The sequence below is a fragment of the Chionomys nivalis genome, chromosome 9 (assembly GCF_950005125.1).
Source record: "Chionomys nivalis chromosome 9, mChiNiv1.1, whole genome shotgun sequence".
Classification (NCBI taxonomy): Eukaryota; Metazoa; Chordata; class Mammalia; order Rodentia; family Cricetidae; genus Chionomys; species Chionomys nivalis.
This window is the reverse complement of record NC_080094.1, coordinates 20913425-20925972: the sequence shown is the minus strand read 5'-3', so window position 1 is coordinate 20925972 and position 12548 is coordinate 20913425. Positions and strand designations below refer to the sequence as shown.

The following is a 12548-nucleotide window of genomic DNA, read 5'->3' as shown; positions in this document are numbered from 1 at the left end:
GCTGAAAAGAGTATAGACAAAAGCAAAATTCTCAAAAAAGATCATGCCTATTACTCTAAATGCCACCATGTAAAGTAACAAAAAGTAAAGACATGGTTTACCTGCATCATAATTATTATGACTTCAAACTTTTTCAAGTGTTCAGGGCCCCTGTGTGTTCTCTTTGGGTTGAAGTAAAATTGCTGGAAGGTTTAATATGCCAGGTAGTAAAGATCTGAACTTTCCTAAGCCTGAAAATGACTCAGGAAGCAAAACTACTAAAAACAAAACAAAACAAACAAACAAACAAAAAACAAAAACAAGTCTCCGGGGGTCAGAGAGATGGCTCCATGGTTTAGTGTGCCTGGTGCCTGAGGAGGCCACAAAAGAGTGTCAGAGATCTGTGATTGTAGTTAGACTATTGTGAGCCAGTACCTGGGTGGTGGGAATTGAACCTGGGTCTTCTGGTAAAGCAGCCAGTTCTCTTAACTACTGAGCCATTTCTCCATCCCCTAAATAAACATTTTTAAAATAAGGTAGAGAGTGATTGAGGAAGACATTCAACATTAACCTCTGGCTTCCATGCATATCCACACATGCATATGCACATATATATATTCAAAAGAAAAAAACTTGTCAAAATTAAGAATTCTTATGCATCAAAGAATATAATCAAAGAAAAACAACCCCTGTTGAGGAAAAAAATACCTGAAAAATCATGAATCTGATAAAAAACATCCAGAAAGGACTCCTGTAATAATCATAAAAATCCAATGAAAGGTAGACAAAGGACCTGAACAGACATTTATGCAAAGATATATAGAATGACAACAAGTTACTTAATATTAGTAAGCAGAGAGATTCCAAAATCCAAGCCAGAGATGGATCAGTGGTTAAGAGCACTGACTGCTCTTCCAAAGGACTGGAGTTCAAATCCCAGCAGACACATGGCAGCCAATAACAACCAGGGCCATAACTCCATTAACAAAGGATCTGATCCCTTTTCTGGCCTCTGGGGGCACTGCACAAGTATAATACACAGATATACACGCAGGCAAAACACCTATATACATAAAAACAATTTAAATGTAAAATAAAAATGAATATACAATGCCCTGGTTCAATACTCAGCGCCCCAGTCCACAGAAAGGAAATGAACATCCAAACGATGATGAATTATTACTTAACAATCATGTCTCTTATTTATAAAAAGGAAATGGTGAGTTCCACTGCTTCTCTTCTTTGAGGACTGATGTTTCTATCACTGACCATGCAGATCTTCATGAAAACTGGAGGTTAAGTCCAGTGACACCACTGAGAAAGTAAAACAGCAAGAAGATGAACCAAGTTCTTTCACTACAATATCTAAAAAGAGACCTTTTCTTGTTCCTGTTCCTGGGCTTAAGGGGCGGTGTCTTAGTTTCTCCTTTCTTTTAAGCCTGTAACATGTTTCATTGCACTTTCAATAAAGGTGATGTATTTCTCACCACCGAAAAAAAAAAAAAAAAAAAAAACCTGTTCATAAAGAGACCACGTACACCGGTACTAAGACTGTAAAGTGGTGTAGTCATTGCAGAAAACAGAATGGCAGTTGTCTAAACAAATAAATATTGAGGGCTAGGTCATACAGTAGTTCAAGTCACTAACGTGCTTGCAGTACTAGCATGAGAATTTGGGTTCAGTTCCCAGACTAACTTAAAACAAGAAAACAAAAAAACGAAGTATGGTGGTAAGCATTTGTAATTCCAGTGTTAGGAGGTGGAGACAGTGGGAATCCCTGAGACTTGCTTACCAGCCAGCCTAGCTTACCTGGGAATTCCAGATCAGTGAGAGGCTCTCAAAAAAAAAAAAACAAAAAAACAAAAAAAACAAAAAAACAAAACAAAACAAAACAAAAAACGTGAATGGCATACAGGCCAAGGTTGTCCTCTGGCCCACGGCTCCTGACACATTAAATACTGAATTACTATCCCACTTCTAGGAATAGACTTGAACTGAAAGCAGAGACTCAATGCCAATGTTGATAGAAGCACTACTCATACTACCAAAAAACAGTAACAACCCAAACATCCACCAACAAATGAGTAGATAAACTGTGGCAATATATACACAGAACTGTTGTTATTCATTCAGTTTAAAAACAGAAATTCCCACATATGCTATCACACAGATGAGTGCTGAAGGTGTGCTCAGAATAAGCTAATCAACAAAGTCAACCCATTGTGTAACTTCACTAAATAGGACACCTTTCAAACAGGTAGTCAGATTCAGAGACAAAAAACAGAATGGTGAGTGCCCAAGAGCAGGAAGAAATGGTGGTTTCCTCTTTGATGAGTAAAGAGTTTCAGACAGGGAAGAAGAAAAGTTCTAGAGATGGATGGTGGCAAAGGTTGTATAATGTGAGTGTATCTAACACCAAACTGTATACCTAAAAATTAAAGCAACAAATTCTAGGCTATGCGTTGAAAGATCCTATAGACCCCCTCCTCAGAACCCGCAGCTAGCAGGCTCCCCGGGAGAACGTCCTGTTTGCTTGAAAGATTCTCAGGATCAGCAGCTAGCCTGCTCTCGTGAGAGGAAAACAGGATATCTATAAGATAGGACATCTACAAAGCAGGATGACTCCAAAGGACAACAAAGCAGGATGACTTCAAAGTAGGATACCTATAAGATAAGAGCAGGATGTTTGCTGAGAGGAAAACCATTCATGCCCCCCCCCCCCGCCTCATTCTGATAACCACGCTTCTGCTTCTGTAAATTGCTTTTTGCTGCCCTCTTTCCTATAAAAAGTCCTTCTCCCAGTCTGCAGGCGCGCAAGTCCTCCGAAAGACTTTGCCGCCCGCAGGTACCTGTGTCTACTTAATAAACCTCTTGCAGTTTGCATCCGACTCGTGGTCTCGGCCTGGTCTGTGGGTCCGGGGTCTCCACCTGAGGGAAGGTCCCTACCGGGGGTCTTTCATTTGGTGCATTGGCCGGGAATTGAAGGCCCCCACCCAGGGACCACCGACCCACCATCGGGAGGTAAGCTGGCCAGCACCGATTTGTTAGTCTGTGTCTGCGTCGTTTCTGTGCTTTGTTAACTCTGTACACTCAGATCTGGGTGCTCTGTATCTGGCGGGCCCAGGAAGGAGCTGACGAGCTCGGACTTCCACCCCGCAGCCCTGGAAGACGTTCCAAGGGTGTCTGGAGCCCTGAATTAGGTGGCAGCTTTTTCCGGAGCTCAATCTGTATCCCAAAGTCTTGCTTTGCTGACTTGGGTCTGAATCTGGAGCCTTTTCGGTGCTCATCTGACGGGCCACATTCCAAAGGTGGCCGGAGCCTGATTTTTCACAGTCTCCGTCTGAAGTTTTGCTTTCGGTTTTGCGCCAAAGCCGTGCTGAGCGTCCATATTGTTTGTGTCTGATTGTTGGATTTTTGTGTTTAAATATGTTCTTTGTTTTTGTATATCTGTTTGTGCTCGAGTCTAAATCTGGTACCATGGGACAATCGTTAACAACCCCTCTTCACTTAAGAAGGGGGGAAAATTGGGGTTTTAACTGTTTCTCAGAGACTGGAACTGATGGTATTTAGTAACAACAATGTCTGTCTTTGTACTCTTACTGGAATTGACCTGATGATATTTGTAACTGCTTATAGAAGTTGGAAAAGTTTGACACACCCTGTAAAATGTTGAGCCTCCTCCATATGCAGGATCAGATAGCCCAGAGGGACCTGAAGCGGCGATGGCCGAGGGGCCCCCACAAGAATCCCCGGCCCTCTCACCTATGGCTGGCCAACAGAGGGACAGACGTGAGCCGCCGCCTGATTCCACCTCCCACGCCCTTCCCCTCCGAGAGGGTCCGAATGGGCAGCAACAGTACTGGCCATTCTCAGCTTCTGATCTCTATAACTGGAAACAGCATAACCCTTCCTTTTCCAAAAACCCAGTGGCGCTGACTAATCTAATCGAGTCTATTTTAGTCACCCACCAGCCCACCTGGGATGATTGCCAGCAACTCTTGCAAGCCTTGCTGACCTCAGAGGAAGAGCAAAGAGTCTTTTTGGAGGCTCAGAGAAACGTTCCAGGCGACAACGGTCACCCAACCCTTTTGCCTAACGAAATTGACGAGGCCTTCCCTCTGACGCGACCTGATTGGGACTTCACCACAGCTGCAGGTAAGGGACACCTACGCCTCTATCGCCAGCTGCTTATAGCGGGTCTCCGAGGGGCAGCATGCCGCCCCACTAATGTGGCTCAGGTAAAGCAAGTGATACAAGGGAATGAGAAAGCTCCCTCTGCCTTTTTAGAGAGGTTTAAGGAAGCATACAGAATGTATACTCCCTATGACCCGGGGAACCGGGGCAGGCCATTAGTGTTTCAATATCCTTTATTTGGCAGTCCAGTCCGGATATCAGAAGTAAATTACAGAGGCTGGAAGGTCTGCAGGGGTATACAATACAGGATCTGCTGAAGAGGCAAAGAAAGAGAGAAGGAAAGGAGAATTTACAAGTATATTCAGAGGAGCAACCAATAAATGAGGAAAGAGACATGAAACAGAATAAAGAATTAAGCAGGCTGCTGGCCACTGTAGTTCAAGGACAAGAAAGAGAGGGAGGTAGGCTGGGAGAAAGGAAGGGGGCCAAAATGGACAGGGACCAATGTGCTTATTGCAAAAAAAGAGGCTCTTGGACCAGGGCATTCTCATCCCCTGCCGGTCACCATGGAATACCCCCCCTTTTACCAGTAAAGAAACCAGGGACTGGGGGCTACCGGCCAGTGCAGGATTTGAGGGAGGTCAACAAAAGGGTGAAGGACATGCACCCCATGGTCCCCAACCCCTATAACTTATTGAGCACTCTGCCACCATCCCACGTTTGGTATACCATATTAGACTTAAAGGATGCCTTCTTCTGCTTGCGGCTGCATCCGGAGAGCCAGCCCCTTTTTGCCTTTGAATGGAAGGACCCAGATCTTGGTCTTTTGGGTCAATTGACCTGGACTAGGCTCCCCCAGGGATTCAAGAACAGCCCGACCCTCTTTGATGAGGCTCTGCACCGGGACCTGGCGACTTTCGGGTCCAGTACCCCACCCTGACATTGCTCCAATACGTTGATGACCTCCTTCTGGCGCCGCTTCAGAGAAAGAATGTCAGGAGGGCACAAAGTCCCTCCTACAGACATTGGGACAATTAGGATATCGGGTATCAGCCAGGAAGGCTCAGATGTGCCAGAAGCAAGTCATTTACCTAGGTTATCAATTAAAAGATGGACAGAGATGGCTGACCGAGGTGAGCAAACAGACTATCACTAACATCCCTGCCCCCCGGAACCCCCGCCAGCTGCGAGAGTTTCTGGGAACAGCGGGATTCTGCCGCCTCTGGATCCCAGGGTTTGCCGAGATGGCTGCACCCTTGTATCCTCTAACTAAACAAGGGACAATGTTTGATTGGGGAGAGGAACAGCAGAGGGCTTTCAAAAACATTAAGAAAGCCTTACCAGCCTCCCCTGCTTTAGGCCTCCCTGACATCACCAAACCCTTTGACTTGTTCGTGGATGAGAGACAGGGTTACGTCAAAGGGGTCCTAACTCAAAAACTGGGCCCTTGGAGGCGTCCTGTAGCTTATCTCTCAAAGAAACTCAACCCAGTTTCTTCAGGGTGGCCGTCCTGTCTGCGAATGGTAGCAGCTATTGCAGTCCTCACTAAAGACGCGGGTAAACTAACCCTGGGCCAGCCACTGACTATCCTGGCACCCCATGCAGTCGAAGCCTTGGTCAAGCAGCCTCCAGACCGCTGGCTCTCCAATGCCAGCATGACTTACTACCAAGCCCTGCTCCTGAATGCGGACCGGGTGCAATTCGGACCTGTGGTCGCTCTTAATCCCGCGACCTTGCTCCCCCTGCCTGAGGACCCGGAACACCACGACTGCCTCCAGATCCTCGCAGAAACACACGGGACCAGACCGGACCTGACGAATCAACCCCTCCGAGATGCTGACTATACTTGGTATACGGATGGCAGCAGTTTCCTGGCAAATGGGAAACGAAAGGCGGGGGCAGCAATGACAACAGAGACTGAGGTAGTTTGGGCAGAAGCCTTACCAGCAGGCACCTCCGCCCAGAGGGCTGAACTCATCGCTCTGACCTAGGCACTCCGGATGGCAGAAGGTAAGAGACTGAATGTTTATACGGATAGCCGATATGCATTCACCACGGCTCACATACATGGGGAAATTTATTGAAGACGAGGGCTGCTGACCTCAGAAGGAAAGGAAATTAAAAACAAACTTGAGATACTGGCACTCCTGAAAGCCTTATTTTTGCCCCCAAAATTAAGTATTATGCACTGCCCTGGGCATCAAAAAGGCCATAGCCCTGAGGAAAAAGGGAAATAGGCTGGCAGATAACGCTGCTTGAGAGATTGCTATAAAATCAACCAAGACCTCCCAAGCTCTCCCCTTGACGAACCCGGAAGAGGCCCAAGCCTCCAGTTCGCTACCCTATAGTAAAGAGGACATTGATCTCCTAAAGAAAATGGGGGCCACATATGACCCCGAAAAGCAACATTGGGTTTTCAAGGAAAAGATTGGTATGCCAACAAAACATACTTATAAAATAATAGACTACTTGCATAAATTGACTCATTTGGGGCCAAAGAAGATGAAAACCTTGTCGGACAGACAGGAGTCAGGCCAATACCTCCTGAACAGGGACAGAGCCCTGCAAAAAGTGACTGATGAATGCCAAGCCTGCGCTCAGGTAAATGCAGGCAGAACCAAGCTTGGTCCAGGAGTTCGGGCACGGAGACATCGTCCCGGAGTACATTGGGAGATCGACTTTACGGAGGTTAAGCCAGGTCTCTAGGGGTACAGATACCTCTTGGTGTTCATAGACACTTTTTCAGGATGGATAGAAGCCTTTCCCACCAAAAACGAAACCTCAAAGGTGGTGACCAAAAAGCTCTTGGAAGAAATATTTCCCAGGTACGGAATGCCTCAAGTCTTGGCACCGATAATGGGCCCGCCTTCGTCTCCCAGGTAAGTCAGTAGGTGGCCAAACTCCTAGGGGTCGAATGGAAATTACATTGTGCGTATAGACCCCAAAGTTCAGGACAGGTAGAATGCATGAATAGAACAATTAAGGAGACCTTATCCAAATTAACGCTTGCAACTGGCACTAGAGACTGGGTGCTCCTCTTACCACTGGCCCTGTACAGGGCCCACAACACCCTGGGGCCTCATGGACTGACTCCTTTTGAAATCCTATATGGGGCTCCTCCCCATTTATAAATTTCTTTAATTCAAACATTGCCGATTTTGCTAACAGTCCTTCTCTGGAGGCTCATTTACAGGTGTCTACAGATTGTGCAGAGAGAGGTTTGGAGGCCACTCGCCGCTGCTTACCGAGACCAACTGAACCAGCCAGTGGAACCGCATCCCTTCCAGATAGGAAATACTGTTTGGGTCCGCAGACACCAGACCAAAAACTTGGAACCTCAGTGGAAAGGCCCTTACACTGTCCTTCTGACCCCCAACGGCACTAAAGGTTGACAGCATTGCAGCCTGGATCCACGGCTCACAGGTTAAGGCCGCCCATACAGCTGAATCTGGAGCCTGCCGCAACCCCAGCATGGAGAGCCCAACGCACTCAAAACCCCTTAAAGATAAGGCTTACCTGTGGGGCCCTTGGATCGTTATATGGGCCCTACTAAGACTGGGGATGGCGACATTCCCGGGATATGGCTGCCATCACTGGGGGGGGGGGGGGAGCGACATGGGACCAGGAACAAAGACTTCTATGTTTGTCCAGGACAAAACACACAAAAGGGACGTGGAGGGCCGAGGGACAGTTACTGTGCCCAATGGGGTTGCGAAACGATGGGGGAGGCTTACTGGAAACCCTCCTCCACCTGGGATCTAATCATGCTCAGAAGAGGAACCACGCCTGGGTACTCAGGAAGGGGACCCTGGACTTGTGGGGGAAAAGCTTGTGGCCCCTGCTATGATATCACTACCGCTACCAATGTCCAGGACGCCACCCCAGGAGGTAGATGCAACCCCTTAGTCTTAGATTACGGAGACCAGCCAATTTAGACAACTTCAGGCAGCCATGCATACTGAGATCAAGGCGCTGGAAGAATCGGTTAGCGCACTTTAAGAGTCATTAACCCCCCCTCTCAGAGGTAGCCCTACAAAACAGGAGAGGGCTAGACATGTTGTTTTTACAAGAGGGAGGGTTATGCGCAGCACTCAAAGAGGAATGTTGTTTCTATGCGAACCACACTATGACAAAGCTTAGAGAGAGGTAAAGACAGACACAAAAGCTGCTCGAATCACAACAGGGATGGTTTGAAGGGTGGTTTAATAAGTCTCCCTGGTTTACGACTCTATTGTCTCCTCTGATGGGTCCCTTGATTGATTATCCTCCTTCTGATACTCCTGTTTGGGCCCTGCATCTTAAACTGCTTGGTCCGGTTTATGAAAGACAGGCTGTCAGTTATTCAGGCCCTAGTGCTGACCCATCAGTATCATATGGTACAACAACAGGAAACCGAGGTTCCATAACTGCTTAGAGTAAAAGATTTAACTCTATGATAAAAGAAAATGGGGGAATGAAAGATCCTATAGACCCCCTCCTCAGAACCCGCAGCTAGCAGGCTCCCCGGGAGAACGTCCTGTTTGCTTGAAAGATTCTCAGGATCAGCAGCTAGCCTGCTCTCGTGAGAGGAAAACAGGATATCTATAAGATAGGACATCTACAAAGCAGGATGACTCCAAAGGACAACAAAGCAGGATGACTTCAAAGTAGGATACCTATAAGATAAGAGCAGGATGTTTGCTGAGAGGAAAACCATTCATGCCCCCCGCCCCCCGCCTCATTCTGATAACCACGCTTCTGCTTCTGTAAATTGCTTTTTGCTGCCCTCTTTCCTATAAAAAGTCCTTCTCCCAGTCTGCAGGCGCGCAAGTCCTCCGAAAGACTTTGCCGCCCGCAGGTACCTGTGTCTACTTAATAAACCTCTTGCAGTTTGCATCCGACTCGTGGTCTCGGCCTGGTCTGTGGGTCCGGGGTCTCCACCTGAGGGAAGGTCCCTACCGGGGGTCTTTCAGCGTATGTATGTATCTGTGTGTGTGTGTGTGTGTGTGTATATGTATGGAGTTAAAAGAGAGGCCAACACTGCTCTGTATTCAATTTTTCTTAAGTAAAGTTAACTCTTCTCAGAGGCTATATGAACACATACCTTTCTATAAAATAGTGCTAAGGATCCAGTTCTCTTTGGTTTGCTTATTCCAGTCAGATGAGCGTCTTGGACTTTAGTCAGATGGGTCTGTTTTGGAGAAGCACCAATTAATGACTGGGCAGTTAGTGATATAGGGCTCTCAGCTTTGGACTCCTGAGTTGTATTCATGGAAATAGGAACCAGTGTGATCTCTCCAGCATCATTGGCAACACCTGAATGCACAAGCAAGAGTTCTCAGTTTGAGATACAAGCTGTTCCCAGTAGTAAGCTGTCACTTTATATATACATATGTATGTCTGTGTATAAAAAGGTACAGGGATATGTTAGAAAAGAAGGCAGCTGTAACATAGTAACTACATGTTGGAAATGAAGTTTGGTTTTTCTCTTTCTGAAACAAGATCATGTTTCATTTTGCTACTTTTATGCTTAATTTTACTTAAAGAAACAAATTTGAGTAGGAGAGTTAATATCTTATGCCTCTAATCTCTATACTTGCAAGTCTAAGGCAGGAGGATTACTGGGAACTTGAGGCTAGCCCAGGCTACACGGTGAGTACAGAGGCCCTGTCTCAAAAACAGACAGACAAGACAACCAAAAAATCCTTGTCCTTTAGTTTATATGTGCCTGTGATGTTTTTATATAACAATGAAAACTTTTAAAACCATCAATTATTTATTTTGTTGTGGGGAGGAGTGTGACATGTGTCAGGACAATCTGTAGCAGTCACTCTCTCCTCCTACCATGTGGGTTCTGGGGACTGAACTTGGGTTGTCAGACTTGTAGGATAGATCCTTCAGTTGATGAGCCATCTTATTGGTCCTACTTTAATATTTTAAAAATTAAATTTTAGGGGGCTGGAGAGATGGCTCAGTGGTTACACATTGCCTGCCCTTCCAAAGGTCCTGAATTCAATTCCCAGCAACCACATGATGGCTCACAACCATCTGTAATGAGATCTGGCGCCCTCTTTTGGCCTGCAGGCATACACGCAGACAGAATATTGTATACATAATAAATAAATATTTTTTAAAAATTTAAATTTTACTCTTCTGTGCACTTAAGGTGCCTTTAATTAAAAATAAAAATCTCCCCATGTACATTAATTTATAAAGCTCAGATAATAAAGTAAATTCTAACAAAAAGGGATATAAATTTATAAAATGTGAAAAATTGAAAAATGGTATATAGATTCAAAACAAAACAAGAGGCGGAAGACTGAATACTTTTAGGAAGTAAGACTATTGTGTGTGCTACTATGAAGGCAGACACATGTCATTACACATTATCAAAATGCACAGAATGTAAAATACCAAGGGTGAATCTTATGTAAGCTCTGGGCTTTGGGTGGTGAAGCACCAATGAGGGCTCACTGATTCTGAGAACCATGCAGGCCTGATGTGATGTTGGTGCTTTCAGAGGCTGTGGGAGAGAGCAGGGATGATGACAGGAAATGCATGAGAAATCTCTCCTTCCTCTCAATTCTGCAGTGAATTTTAAACTGCCCTAAAATACAGGGTCAGTTAAAGGAAAACAAAAGAATTTTGGTTTAAGAATAAAATACTGGGGCTGAAGAGATGGCTCAATAAGAACACTTGCTGCTCCCGCAGAGGACCCAACATACAGTTCCCAGCACTCACGTGGTGGCTCACAACCACCTGCACTCAGGTTCCAGGAGCATCTGATATCCTCTTCTGGCCTCTGTGGGCATCAGGCATGCACATGGTCAATAGACAAGCATGCAGGCAAAACTCTTATGCACATAAAATAAAAATAAATCTATAAAAAGTGTTAGATAATGTGATCCAATTTAATACATTTCTTTCCGTTTTTCTTTTTTTGGTTTTTTGAGACAGGGTTTCTCCGTAGCTTTTGGTTCCTGTCCTGGAACTAGCTCTTGTAGACCAGGCTGGCCTCGAACTCACAGAGATCCGCCTGCCTCTGCCTCCTGAGGGCTGGGATTAAAGGCATGTGCCACCCCCGCCTGGCCCTAATATATTTCTTAAATTTTTACCTAACTCAAAAGTATAAAGTAGAGATGAAGATGTTACCGTGCAAAGGAACTGTAACCTTCTGTCCTACTGTCCCTGTCACTGTGGTTGTGGCCATTGTCAGCAGAGCTTGGCCAGGGGAAATCGATAAGCTTTCAGCAGTCACACTTGAAGGAGCAATTTTCAGTTTTGTTCCTTCTGCCATAATCTTATCCACAAACATCTCCTTTGGGGGGTCATCTCCAAAAAGTCTCCTCTTAGCACTCCCTGCAGCAGGAGAGCTGTAGCGTTCATGGACAGAAATCGGAGACAGCGGTTGCATATCTAACAAAGAGGAAAAGAAAAGAGTTTAAAATCAGGTTTACTTATTCCTATGCTAAGCAGTTGAGATCTAGAAGTAAATAACATGGTTTCCATCTTCATGGACAATCAAGTCTAGAGGAAGAGAGAGACTTAAGTCATTAGAGGGTTATGGCAGCTCATCTTTCTGGATTCCTGAAGCTATGTCCATACCAATGAAGCAACATATTAAGGATAAAAGAGAAGCAGAGAGGTAGAATGACATGACCACTAATTTAAGAATTAGCTTCTACCTCCCAATATTACCTACTAAATAGCACCGAAGAAAAAGGTAAGCACAAGCAAAGCTCAGTTTCAGGTCATAGTTTTGTCATTCCCCACACTCCTAGCAGTTTAGGGCAGTGCTATGGTTTCTGAGGAAATACAGAGCAGCTTTAATAGGCCGATCAGAAAACATGAGCAAAAGTGATTCATGCAACTACTGACTTTGCCTTAATTTGAGGGTCTTTTCTGGTCAAAAGCAAAGTGAGGATTATGGATTGGTGCGATGGATTAGTCAATAAAGTCCCCATCACGCAACTATAAGAACCTGGGGATCTGGTGCCCCAACACCCACATAAAAGAGCCAGGAGTGGTCACACAGGTTTATAACCCTAACAAAGGGTGAAGGGGGAATAGAAATGGTCAGAGACAGGCAGATCCTGGGGCTTAATGGCCAGCCTGCCTCAAGAGAAAAGACACGTGATGCTAACCTCTGTCACACACACAGTTAGGAAGTAGGCCTCTCCCAGTGCTATTTGTCTGCAGAGCTGCTTTCACCTTCCCCCCTTAGTGGGGATTAAGGTTCTCCAGATTGTTTCAATACTGCATGTTCTTTTTTAAGAGAGAAGAAATATTTTATTCTAGAACAAAATGTGAGAGACCATTGTCTAGGAACACAGATTTAATTTATCCCAAATTCCATATTTCAATATGGTAGCAGTTTTATAGTTTCATATTAACATAACAAAGACAGTCATGAGACAAAAGTTTTTTCAGATACATCGGTAGAAACAGATTGGTTA

General features: G+C 45.3%; 1 protein-coding gene across 1 annotated transcript in view; it reads right to left on the bottom strand.

The window, feature by feature from the left end:
* Positions 1–12548, bottom strand: part of Rbl1 (RB transcriptional corepressor like 1) — a 65480-nt gene that overhangs the window by 20173 nt on the left and 32759 nt on the right. Inside the window, exons 15-16 of the mRNA XM_057780811.1 lie at positions 11245–11508; positions 9197–9408 (exon numbers count right to left, since the gene is read on the bottom strand). Of these exons, the coding sequence (XP_057636794.1) occupies positions 9197–9408; positions 11245–11508 (476 nt within the window). The remainder of the gene's footprint in view (positions 1–9196; positions 9409–11244; positions 11509–12548) is intronic.